General features: G+C 38.5%; 1 protein-coding gene across 2 annotated transcripts in view; it reads left to right on the forward strand.

Annotated features, from left to right (window-relative positions):
* Positions 1-8,287, forward strand: part of COMMD1 (copper metabolism domain containing 1) — a 183,839-nt gene extending 175,552 nt beyond the window's left edge. For both annotated transcript variants that reach the window (XM_047068885.1, XM_047068886.1), the window contains exon 3: positions 8,051-8,287. In XM_047068885.1, the coding sequence (XP_046924841.1) occupies positions 8,051-8,158 (108 nt within the window). In that variant the 3' untranslated portion in view covers positions 8,159-8,287. The remainder of the gene's footprint in view (positions 1-8,050) is intronic.
* The last annotated feature ends 5,545 nt before the right edge of the window (positions 8,288-13,832 follow it).

Genomic DNA, 13,832 nt, shown 5'->3' on the forward strand with positions numbered 1-13,832 from the left:
GTTCGAACTCACACAGTGAGCTCAAACTCACAAACAGATCATGACCTGAGCAGAAATCAGGAGTTGGATGCATAACTGACTGAGCCATCCAGGTGTCTAAAATGTTGCCACTTTATATAAAACATGTGTATGCCACTTGGAAAGTTGAAGTTAGGTGCCTTAGATTTGTTTAGCCGTAACTTTGGTCAGTGATAGATCCGAAACATTCTACATACCCAATTAATGTCTCTTTTCTCCTTTGAGTTGCTAGTTAACTAATGAAGAGTTCATGTTTTCTTAATATAATAAGAATTAGTGGGAGTTGTCAGGCTGTCCTCACAAAAGTCCTTTGAAATGCCTGAATGACAACCCCTGAAAACTCAGTGTTTATTGTCTGGTGATGGTTAATGCTTTTATGATACACTAGTAACACTCTGTCCTCTTCTAGTAGATTGTGGGAATATGGATAAGCACTTCCTCTTAGGAACTGCTCTGCCTCTGAAAGCACCTGGTATGTCCTGAGGCACTGCTCTATTCATTTATTAGAGTGAATTATTTTAGTTCTTGGAGACTCTGTCTTAGTCCCACATAGCTCTTAACACATATGGACACCTATTGAGTTTGGGATGAGTCATTTTCATTTAGAGGCTCCATCATTAAGTTGCAGTCTAAATTTCATCTTTTTTCATCCCCAGTAGGATGATTCACTTTGTGATTTGCAGGACATTTTTTTTTCCTTTTTGAAAATTGCATTAGCACGCTCTTTACACACTAGCTGTAGAACTTGTTAGCTATTGTATTTGAAATGAGGATTTCCTCATGATAAAAATGGCCTGAGTAGGGACCATTGTATGTAATATATATTGCTAAAGATTTTTGTTTAAAAAAAAATTATAGGGGCTCCTGGGTGGCTCAGTCAATAAGGTGGCCAACTCTTTTTTTTTTTTTTTAACGTTTATTTATTTTTGAGACAGAGAGAGACAGAGCATGAACAGGGGAGGGGCAGAGAGAGAGGGAGACACAGAATCTGAAACAGGCTCCAGGCTCTGAGCTGTCAGCACAGAGCCTGACACGGGGCTCGAACTCACGGACCATGAGATCGTGACCTGAGCCGAAGTCGGACGCTTAACCGACCGAGCCACCCAGGCGCCCCTAAAGTGGCCAACTCTTGATCTCTGTTCAGATCTTGATCTCAGGGTCGTAAGTTCAAGCCCTGCATTGGGCTTCGCACTGGGCATGAAGCCTGCTTTGAAAAAAAGAAAAGGAAAGGAAAGGAAGAGAAAATAAAAGATTATAAGTCACAAGTTTAAAAAAAAAGATTATAAATCACAAGTTTTCTTTTTTGAAGTATTTTCTTTAAGCTACAGCATAAACTATCCATTGTTTTAGATATAGAGTATAAGAGCAAGTTGTAGCTATGAGCCCATGTTTCTGAAATCAAGACCCTTGACGCAAATTCTTTTTTTTTTTTTTTTTGAATGCTTTTTTATTTTGAGAGAGAGAGAGAGAGCTGGGAAGGGGCAGAGAGAGAGGGAGAGAGAGAATCCCAAGTGGGCTCCACGTTGTCAACATAGAGCCTGATATGGAGCTCAGACTCACAAATTGTGAGATCATGACCTGAGCCGAAATCAAGAGTTGGATGCTTAACCAACTGAGCCACCCAGGCGCCCAAGACCCTTGATGTAAATTCTGAATGAAATCTGATCTTCCGTGGTTGTTGTTGCTATTGTTGTTGTCCTTCTTTTTTAATACCAAAGTGACACTATACCATTTTTCAATACAAATGATAATAGAAAAAAATAAATATTGGTTTTGGATAATTACCACTTGGAGGGCAGCCTTCCTACCAATTTAGGCATGATGAAAATCCTTGCTCTGCTAATCTTTGGAGTTTGTGTTCAGTGCTATGTACTTTGGCAGTCTAAAGAGACTCGTCTTTGTATTTATACTGAAAGCAATGAGTGAGGCCAGAAAGTAAAGTAGGAAATGAAGGAACAATACCACACATAGAAAATACTGGAAATATCAGAGGAGAAGGAGTTGGGGTTTAGGGAGTAAATACCCTGCCCTCTTCTCTCTTGCTAGAACCCAGCTGTAAGAACAAAGGAGTGACACAGTCTTAGAGAACAGCCACATAGGACATGGAACAAGGTAGAGAAGGGTGGAGAGTGGGTAAGAAAGGACAAGTGAAAAATAACCACAGTTTTCAGGGAACTATAAAACTTTAATTTTGGATAAATGGTTCCTTAAGAAGAAAGTTGAAAGATCCTTTGCTACAAAAAAGCTCTGTCATGGTCTCCTGAAAGAATTGGAAACAGTATCAATATAATTCTAAAAAAGCCGCATGAAGTATGGGTATCTTAATTATTATATAATTGCTATTCTAGAAACCATTGCAAATTTTGACCTTTGGTGCATGTTCTCTTTCTCTGTCAAGTTGAAGACACACAGTGACAGAGCTGCAGGTCAGAGGTTAATTTAAGCTTATAAAAGGATAGCATATATAGAGGGAGATAGGCTTTATGGCTAACGTTTATGCTCAGCCATGATTCCCTTTGTGTTAATAAATGTAACCAAAAGAAAAGTTTGGGGACTAAGCCTCATGATATCTGGCCAGCTGTGTGTGGCCTTCCTGAATCAGTCTTGGTGAGCAGATAACCTTTTCCCACTCTCACCCTCTGTCCTCTAACTTTAGCACTTTGTAAAGAAACCACAATGTGCAGAACTTGCCAAAGTCATGTTATAATACTAAATCTGACTAATAAAGTGGGGATAAAGTTTTGTGGGAATTTTGCATGGAAAATAATAATAATATAGAAAATAAGATACAGGACTTCTATTTTATTTTATGTTGAATTTATTCTAAATGGTTCCACCTAAGTGTTTAGTAAATTATAGTTCTTTTTATTTTCTTTAAATTTTTTTAATGTTTATTTATTTTTGAGAGAGAGAGTGTGTGAGAGGAGGAGGGTTAGAGAGAGAGGGAGACACAGAATATGAAGCAGGCTCCAGGCTCTGAGCTGTCAACACGGACCCCGATTTGGAGCTTGAACTCACAAACTGTGAGATCATGACCTAAGCTGAAGTTGGACACTTAACCGACTGAGCCACCCAGGTGCCTCTATTTTTTATTTTAGCATTTATCACTGTTGTATTGTTGTGCCAAAGAATTTCTCAGGGTATGCTTATGGGCCTAGATATTGAAGTCATTTTTTTCTTTTTCAAATTTTTATTTAAATTCTAGTTAGTTAACGTATAGTGTAATATTGGTTTCAGCAGTAGAATTTAGTAATTCATCACTTACATATAGTAACACCCAATGTTCATCATCACAAGTGCCGTTCTTTTTTTTTTTTTAAGCAATTTTCTCCTTATTTTTATTTATTGATTTTTTTTAAATGTTTATTTTTGTTGGGGGAGAGGCAGAGAAGGAGGGAGGTGGAAGATCTGAAGCAGGCTCTTTGCTGACAGTGGAGTGCCTGATTCGGAGCTTGAACTCACAAACCACGAGATCATGGCCTGAGTTGAAGTTGGATGCTCAATTGACTGAGCACCCAGGTGCCCCAAGTGCCCTCCTTAATACCCATTACCCATTTAGCCCATTCCCCACCTGCTTCCCTCCCATCAACCCTCAGTTTGTTCTCTATCATTAAGGGTCTCTTATTGTTTAGGGCACCTGGGTGACTCAGTTAAGCATCTGACTCTTGATTTCGGATCAGGTGTTTGTGAGTTCCAGTTTCAGATCTGTAGTTTGTGAGTTCCAGCCCTGCATCTAGCTCTGCACTGACAGTGTGGAACCTGCTTGGGATTCTCTCTCTCCCTCTCTCTGCCCCTCCCCTGCTCTCTTTCTCTCTCTCTCAAAATAAATAAATAAACTTTAAAAAAAGAGTCTCTTATAGTTTGTTTCCGTCTCTCTTTTTTTCCCCTTACCATATGTTCATCTGTTTTGTTTCTTAAATTCTACATATGAGTGAAATCGTAAGGTATTTGTCTTTCTGTGACTGACTTATTTCATTTAGCATAATACAGTCTAGTTCCATCCACATCATTGCAAATGGCAAGATGTAATTCTTTTTGATCACTGAGTAACATTCCATTGTGTGTATATGTGTATATATATACCACATCCACATCTTCTTTATCCATCCTTCAGTCGATGGGTATTTGAGCTCTTTCCATAGTTTGGCTATTATTGATAGATATTGAAATTATTTAAATAGACATTATACATGAGGAAGTTTTAGTGTGTAGATGGAGAAAACCAAACACTTGCTTAATGACAGCCTTTAATTATTATATTAACTAATAATCAGTTATACTCTCTGACCCTGCTAGGAAATGAGTTTAAACTAAAGCGTTAAAGATCTAGGCTTGGCAAGTAAGAGTTTCCTGAAGAGTATTAGAGTTATTGCCTGGGAAAGGACTTTCTTGGGAACTGGTAAGATGTCTTTCTCCAGAGTCATTAAAGGCAGCTTGGGTTTTTCTGTTGGGCTTTTCTGTTTAGAGATGGTGGCCTCTTAGATCTCTTAGTATTTTATAACTTTTTAGCTTCTGCACTTGGAGAGAATATTTGAATATTTTGCCTCTGCTTTCTTTTCTAATTTGGTACAGTTATTTAAACCCTTGTGGTGTTTAATATATTGCTATACTCCCCATGATCACAGACTATGTATTCTCTTTTTTTTAAATTAATTTATTTATTTTGAGAGAGAGAGAGAGAGTATGAGTAGGGAAGGGGGAGAGAGGGAGGGAGAGAAAATCCCAAGCAGGCTCTGCATCACCAGCACAGAGCCCATTGCGGGGCTCAAACTCACAAACCGTGAGATCATGACCTGAGCTGAAACCAAGAGTCAGACACTTAGCTGACTGAGCCATCCAAGTGCCCCTAGACTACATATTCTTAATAATGATGTGCTTGCTTATTCATCTGCTAACTGCTTTCTGATTCCACCACATGCTGCATCTACACTCTACTGAAACACAGCAGGTTCTAACTCTTGACTCAGATACTTAATTATAGGAGTTTAGTCTTACCATCTCTCATTATTATAACCAGTTGGGCCCAGGTCAGGGTGGATGACCTTGAAAAAAAAAATCAGGGGCACCTGGGTGACTCAGTCAGTTGAGCCACCGACTCTTGATTTAGGCCTAGGTTGTGATCCTAGGGTCATGGGATTGAGCTCCGAATCGGGCTCTGCGCTGAGCATGGAGCCTGCTTAAGATTCTCTCTCCCTCCCTCTCTCTCCCCTCCCCCTTCCTTGCTTGTGCATACTTTCTCTCTAAAATTAAAAAAAATCAGATGTTTCAAATTGTCCTTATACTTTTTGTCTCTGGCTTGATACGCATCATTTGCATTACAGATATCTACAGATATATCTGCATATACAGATATCTTCAAGTGCATTCGATGTATTTTCTGTAGGGTACCCCTAGCCAAATGCAAAATTTGAACAAAGCCCCATGTATTAAGCCCCAATTTAAAAGCTCTTGAATACCTGATAAAATATTTTGATAGCATAACTAGATGAAGCTAAGCCTTGATAATAGTTTCAGATAAACTGTGTCTTCAAGAGTCATAAATGGCTATATGTGTCTTTCTAACATGTTAATGTATATTGTTTCAAGCGGGGAGAGGTGAAGATTGGGAGTGGTTGGAAAATTTAACTTTGGACTCTGTTTATCTAGTCTGCTAGATTCTGTAGTATTTGATTATCCTTAAAAATAAACAGCTTCACTGATGTTTAGAGGTCTGATCATAGATAATTTGAGTACTGAAATCTACAACAAATTAATGACCCCTCATTAAAAAAGATCCTGGCTTTTATTAATGAACTCTGTTCAAGTATTCCTACCTCTGTGATCAAAGTCCTTGATAATTTCTTCCCATATAAATAGAAAACCAGGTGAATTTATTATAGTAAATGACTTTCAATGAGGTTAAAACATGGGTGCATCATCTTCTGCCAATTTCCTGAATATATATGTTAGACTGGTAAATATTACTTTCTAGACTATTATTTCAAAGGCCAAATGTTCAAAAATGTTTTAAAGGCATGCTAAAGATCTCAGTAAAACTGAATGAAGAATAAAGGCTTTCAAATCTGAGACCGGTTCTTAATTTAGCTAACTGGATTGTCTAATTTGCCATAAATTTGCTCTTCTTTTCAAAAGGAGATGACCCTTCCTGCAGCTCCTCAACACAAAGAGCATCTTTCTTTTCTCTAAATTGGTTTTTGCTTTCCACTAAATGAAAACCTGGCAGTGTCTTTTTTCTTTCTTTTTTAATTTTAAACCTGACGGTTTCTAAGTTCATGTACTATTCCCCTCTACTATCCAAATACGTGTTTGAGGAAAAGGTTCCCTGTAGTCAGGGAAAGCCTTTCCTCCCTTTGGAAACTTTTCATCTGAGAGACCCTTTCTTTCCCTCTGTACTTGTTTCTCCTGGGGGAATAAGCAACACAGCAGCCTAGCAACAGCACAGGGACTTTCCCAAAATCAGCTCCTGAAAGTTCTTCTGGCTATTGACAGAGTAACTTGCTCCTACTGAAAAGGCTTGTTGCTCTTCCTCTTACCTTCCACTTTGGGGATAGAGACGGGAAATACCATGTATTTAGAGAGGAAAATGTAAAGAAAAGAGCATTGATCTGGTTGGTGGCTCTTCCATCAACAGAGGGACAATAGACATGTCATTTACCATGCTGGGGGCCTCAATTTCATTATCTAAAAAACAAGGTAGTTGAATTATATGATCTCTGAGAATTCATACTGCTTTAAAATATATGATTATTGTTCTGAGACATCTGGGTGGCCTAGTTGGTTGAGCACCTGACTCTTGATTTAGGTTCAGATCATGATCCCAGGGTCGTGGGATCAAGCCCCATTTTGGGATTCTCTCTCTCTCTCTCTCTCTCTGTCTCTGCCCCTCTCCTCCACTTGTGTGTTCTCTCTCTCTCTCTCTCTCTCCAAAATTAAAACAAAACAAAACAAAATATGATTATTGTTCATAAGGATCTTAAAGACAATCATTCTTGGATACATATAATTTGCCGCTGTTGCTTGAGATAATTTGTTCAAAGTATTTATTCACTGTACATGAAATTTCTGTCAACACACTTCAGAGGCCTTTTTCTTTGATATCTACCTAATCTAGGGTTGATTGACTGGTCCTAACAGTGTGTGCCGGGAATGTGTTTGATGGAAATCTTGAAGAGTTGGCTTGCAGCAAGTGGAAAAGCCTCAGAAATGTTTAAGACTGTTTCAAGACCTAGTTATCTTCAAAGGATCTGGTTGATATTTCCCAAGCAACTTGGTCACAACTTGTCATAATTGCTAGTATAACCACTAAATCCAAAGTAGCTCAATTATCAGGCTAACACAGAGCCAATCCAGACCTTCCTTCTATTGTTATACTACTGGGTGCTATGGAGACAGTATGGACTTTGGAGTCAGCCAGAGCTAAGAGTTCACAGTCCAACTCTGCCCTTTTCTGATTCTGTGATACAGCTTAACCACTGTGTGCCTCAGTGTCCTCATTTATAAGTACTTAAGTACTTACCTTAAAAATTGTTTTGGGATCCGGGAGCTCAGGGTGGCTCAGGCGGTTAAACATGACTTCGGCTCAGGTCATGATCATGCAGTTAGTGAGTTTGAGCCCTGTGTTGGGCTCTGTACTGACAGCTCAGAGCGTGGAGCCTGCCACAGATCTGTGTCTCCCTCTCTCTCTTCCCCTCCCCCCCCCTTGTACTCTGTCTCTCTCAAAAATAAATAAACATTAAAAAAAATTGTTATGGGATCGAACGTGATGACTGAAGAGCTTCTCACATGCCTCATAATGAGAACACCTAACATTTGTATATCTCTTTACCATTTATGAAACACCTAATAGAAGTAGTTTTATTTAGGGAACTAAATATGTGGATTTGATTTGCTGGATAATATATCATTTAGGTATTGAGACCTGAGTCAGGCTTGCTAGGTAGGGGGCCCTGGGCCTTTGGAACTGGGTCAGCCCAGATCCAGAGCCTTGGCTATCTTGAGGGTCTTTTATAAAACATCCTTTTGTGTTTTCCAGGAATCTGAATTTCTGTGTTTGGAATTTGATGAAGTCAAGGTCAATCAAGTCCTAAAGAAGCTGTCAGAGGTAGAAGAAAGTATCAGCACACTGATGCAGCCAGCCTAGCTGAAGATGGAGTTGTTGAAGCAAAGGTGTTCATGATCCCTCCCCAGTGAGCTGGGGTGTTTTGTTGTTGTTTTGTCATTGTTTTTTAAAATCTTATTCCCCCATTAGTATTAAATCCTCAAATTCAAATCTTGCCTGTCTCTGCTTGCTGGGGTTTCTTTCCTTCCCTCTTTCATTCACTCTTACAGCTGTACTGTGTGCAGAGGTTCTTATACTTCATGCACAGGTGTTTATAACAGCATTTATTTATTTATTTTTAGGATTTTAATTTTAAGTAATCTCTACACCCACCGTGGGGCTTGAACTCACAACCCTGAGATCAAGAGTCACATACCCCACTGACTGAGCCAGCCAGGCGCCCCATCATAAAAGCATTTTAAAAAGGAGGCTTCCAGGACCGTATCCCTAGACTTGAAATCAGTAGGCCTAAGTGGAGTCAACTTTAGAAACCCTTGCTGTGGTAGTTTGTTCCTAGGGTAGGATTTTAGGAATTTATACATAATAAATCAGGTAAGAGTTAGAAAAAGGGGAAGAGGGGCGCCTGGGTGGCTCAGTCGGTTAAGCGGCTGACTTGGGCTCAGGTCATGATCTCGAGGTCCATGAGTTTGAGCCCCGCATCGGGCTTTGTGCTGACCGCTCAGAGCCTGGAGCCTGTTTCGGATTCTGTGTCTCCCTCTCTCTGACCCTCCCCCGTTCATGCTCTGTCTCTCTCTGTCTCAAAAATAAATAAACGTTAAAAAAAAAATTAAAAAAAAAGAAAAAGGGGAAGAGAACATTTTCCTCATGCAAATACAAGGCTGACCATAAGCCATGTGTCTTGAGCTAAGACTTAGAGGAGCCTGCCTACCCTAGAAAAGGTTTACTGACCCTAGTAAAACCTGTGATGCTCCTGGAACTGATACTGGCATTTGGATTAGTTCTCCCCAAATCTGGGAGGTCTGGTTTGATCTGAGCTACTTGGGCTTTTCTGGAACCTAGAACTAAACGTTCCTTGTCACAAAGGCACTCCCTTCACTTACCTCAAGTGAAGATTATAAGAAGGGAAGAATATCTGCTGAGCTGATGTAAGGTCTTTTATATCAGAAGATTTTACTTGGGTCATCAAATAAAACCTCTTCAAGAAAATTTCAAAAACAAAAATTTCTTCAAGAAAACTAGTGTAGGGGTGCCTGCCTGGCTCAGTCAGGAGAGCATGTGACTCTTGATCTCAGGGTTGTGGGTGTAGAGATTACTTTAAAAATAAATAAAAATTTAAAAAATAAGAATAAATAAATAATAAAAAAGAAAACTAGTATAAAAATTAGATCCTTGTAGAGAAGTTATACCAAACACCAAGAATATTCTAAAAGAAGGAACCTGTCAACCAGTGTATTGAGGCCCTTGTTTAACAGGTTTTATCAAATCTGATACTGATAACATTTAGAAAGCTCAGTCAGTTGCCTTTGAGATGTACTGTGTTCAAAAAAATGTAGTTCCCTTGGTCAGTGGTTACAGCATATGTCAGTTCTAATGAATTTATTCTTTATTCTAGGGCAGGAATAAGTTTGCTTCTGTTAAACATTTTCTCTCTCCTAAATCAGTTTGCAGACATTTTAGGAGCCCTTCCAACACCTGAGCTGAAAATATTGGCTTCCTCTCTGATTAAAACCATCCCAGCAGTTAGCAAACAATGACCAGAGGTTTTAAATGTAGCTCCTGTAGATGCTTGAGAAAACATCTTGAAACAGTATGGTAAATAGATTCAGAGAAGGTGTGCGGTTTGGCCAAAGAATTATTAAAACTTGCTTTCTGTTTCCAGGGCTACTGTCATGTGATCTAGGAGAATTTAGATATAATGTCTCCTGATATAAAATGGAAGAAAAGAGCATCCCATCATATAATGGGATTCCAGATGTCACTGGCAGGAAGAACTGTAGCTGCCGCATTAGTATTGACTCACATATCCAATGGAAGTCTGTGAAAGCCTACAAGCACAGTTCTTGGGCACACAGGGAGAGGAAATTGCTGTTATGGTTTGAAGCTCTGTTTAGGTCATCTTATGAAATTAATAGCCACAAAAGTGGACATGAGCTTTTTATTACACCCCTAAATCCTAGGTCATTGGAAAATTTGTTAATGTATATTGAGTTTTTCATAATAATAATAGTAGTAGTAGTAGTAAAAGAAACTGGTTGCTAAAGGTGGTCCCCATATTTAACTAAACACTTTGGAATACAAGTGTTTTAAGCAGGGTGTGTTTGTGTGTGTTATATTTACTGGTGATACTTAAATACCTGATTACCAAAGGAATACATGTCTATTATAGTCTATTGTGAGAACACATAACACGCCTTGGACAGTTAGATGACCTATCAGCCTAACCTACAGAGATAACAGAAAAGAAGGCTGGTACTAGGAAAAGAGTTGCCTTTCCTTGAATAAATTCCTGGAAGTGGAACACATGTTTTTTAAGACTTTCATGAGCATTACCTAATTGTTCTACAGAAAGGTTATATCAGTTTGTATTACCTTTAAGAAAGTATGAAGGTAAATCACTCTCTTTGTTGCCTAATTGGATATTATCTGTTTTTTTTTTTTTTTTTTAATTTTGGGGCACTAACTTGTTTTGTAAAATTTTGAAAGGGACACTTAACTTAAACCAGGACATCTCCCTGGGAGTAGTGCAAGAATGGAGAAAGGACCAGGGAAGGAGGAAACTGACATACGAGTCCCAGCAGATGCCACTAGATTTCCTACTTCTGTAATCCTAGGTTAAAATCACTTTGAGTTCAAGAAATGTGGGGCAAAATAAATATAGTCCTTATCCTGAATTAGGCTTTATAGAAGTTGTCCCTGCTTGAGCAATAAACACTCTAACTTCAGTCTGTTTAGAAACAGTCCAGGCAAGCCAAAAGTTGCTTTTAAAATGGAGTAAGAAAGAAACTTCAGACTTCAGTAGTTCCATGTTGATAGGAACGAAAGATTTGGCTTTAATCTCAGGCCTGGATTTTCTTGGAAGCTCTGGTTTCTGTTGGCTTCATCAGTGAAGGTTTGAATTTCACCATTATATCCTCCCTTTTCCTTTATTTAACCTCTCTTCCCCTGGTATTATTTTTCTTTAGTCCCCATTATTTATTTCACTCATCCTGTCCACCTTCTTCCCCTCTGGCAACTACTGGTTTGTTCTCTGTATTCAAGAATCTATTTTTTTTTTGTCTTTTTCCCTTGTTTGTTCATTTGTTTTATTAAATTCTGCATGTGAGTGAAATTATATGGTATTTTGTTTGTCTGTCTGACTTACTTCACTTAGCACAATACTGTCTAGGTCCATCCATATTGCTGCAAACATCAAGACTTCATTCTTTTTTGTGGCTGAGTAATATTCCTGTGTGTGTGTGTGTGTGTGTGTACAGCACATCTTCTTTATCCATTCATCTATGGATGGGCACTCGGGTTTCTTCCATACCTTGGCTATTGTAAATAATGCTGCAGTAAACTGAAGGGTGCATATATCTTTTTGAATTAGTATTTCATTTTCTTTGGGTAAATATTTAGTAGTGAATTATTGGATCATATGGTAATTCTGTTTTTAATTTTTTGAGGAAACTCCATACTGGCTTTTCCATAGTGGCTACACCAGTTGGCATTCTCACCAAAAGTGCACAAGGTTTCCCTCTTCTCCATACTCTTGCCAACATTTGTTATTTCTTGTCTTTTTGATTTTAGCCTTTCAGACATGTGTGATGTGATATCTCATTGTGGTTTCGATTTGCATTTCCCTGATGACTAATGATGCTTAGCACCTTTTCATGTGTCTGCTGACCATTTGTATATCTTTTTTGGAAAAATGTCTTTTCGGTTCTCTGCCCATTTTGATTGGATTATTTGGTGGGTTTTTTTTTTTTTTTTGTCTTTAATCATGATCCAAAAAGAACAATAGCATTTTAAACTTCATTTAATTTTATCTCTCTCAAATGTAACAAGGTGGTGAAAAGCAAAGGATGACACTGAGTATATGAAATCTTAAATAGCTGACGTGGTGTCAAGCCAGTAGTTACTGAAATTCTTTTTTCAGACCTGAGTGAAAATTTGGAAAACAATATAAATAAACATTTGAGGAAATTAAATGTTAAACAGATGTTAGAAAATAATGTTTTCAGAAGTGCACAATAAATATCTAGACCGGTGAAGGGGCAAGGAGAAAGAAGGAAGCCTTCTAGAGTCAGCTCAAAAATAATGGATATTTTCCTAGAAGAACAGGGTACTAGAAGTGATGGGTCTCATAGGACAATTGCTGCCTTATAATTTTAGCTGCACAACTTTGCAGCCGAAGTTTTCAATATTTTATATGGCGATTTAGCTAGCAGAAGGAAAAACTCAAATAGAACGTAATTAGTGTGCACTTACCTCTAGTTGCAAAGTATACAGTTTTTTACTTCAGAATTTGAGAAGTAGCATTTTTATCTAAGTGCAATCAGTTCTCCCTTATCTGGGGATGGCCATGATTGTCATATCATCATGACTGAATGTAACACTGAAGTAACCTTTGTTATAGAGGAACTTGCCTGGACCTGCTTCCTGTCAGATAAATGGTGCCAACTGATATCTTGCAAGTTCAGTACAAATATCAGAATAAAATAATGAACCTGTACATGATCACAGAGCAAAATATGAGTATTTATATCATTTACTCACAAAGAACTATGATTAGGGTTTTTGTTTCTCTTTTACCTACTCTTGGCTAGTTTGTTTCTTTCTTTCTTTCTTTCTTTCTTTCTTTCTTTCTTTCTTTCTTTCTGCCTGCCTTCTTTCCTTTCCTTTCCTTTCCTTTCCTTTCCTTTCCTTTCCTTTCCTTTCCTTTCTTTCCTTTCTGTTTTAAGTAGTCTTCATGCTCAATGTAGGGCTTGAAACCATGACCCTGAGATTGAGAGTTGCATGCTCTACTGACCAAACCAGCCAGGTGCCCCTTGGGTAGTTTTCTGTTTCAAGTACTGTTTATTCATTGGAGGCAGAAAGAGGAGAAATGGAAGGGGGAGGGGTGTAGGGGAGTTTGAAATGGATTACACAAATGCAATTAGAGATTAAACTATTGGGGCGCCTGGGTGGCGCAGTCGGTTAAGCGTCCGACTTCAGCCAGGTCACGATCTCGCGGTCCGTGAGTTCGAGCCCCGCGTCGGGCTCTGGGCTGATGGCTCAGAGCCTGGAGCCTGTTTCCCATTCTGTGTCTCCCTCTCTCTCTGGCCCTCCCCCGTTCATGCTCTGTCTCTCTCTCTGTCCCAAAAATAAATAAATAAAAAAAAAAAAAAAAAAAAAAGAAAAGAGATTAAACTATTAGTTTAAAAGAAATTTAGGCTGAAAAATGAAATAGTTAAAATCCTTAATACTGGTTTTATATTAAAGAAATAAAAATAAATTTGGGGATTTTATGATTCATAAATTATGGCTATTTTTAGAATCAATGTTAAGATTTAGCACTGGTCTCAAAATGACTGGGAAGCTTTTGGTAGAAGCAATTTTTCATCTTTATAAAGGGGGAAACATCTGGACAGATGGCAGAGGACTTATACAAGGCCATGGTCAGGAAGAGACCTCAGGGTACTGTCTTCCATCTCCATATTCTACATGCCAAATCCTCCAAAAGAATAATATGTGCTTGAAAAAAATACCTGTGTCCTTGCTCATTGTGTTTAGATAA

The sequence above is a fragment of the Lynx rufus genome, unplaced genomic scaffold (assembly GCF_022079265.1).
Source record: "Lynx rufus isolate CCGP_SWC_20201006 ecotype Redwood Valley unplaced genomic scaffold, mLynRuf1.p SCAF_8, whole genome shotgun sequence".
In the NCBI taxonomy this organism is placed as follows: domain Eukaryota; kingdom Metazoa; phylum Chordata; class Mammalia; order Carnivora; family Felidae; genus Lynx; species Lynx rufus.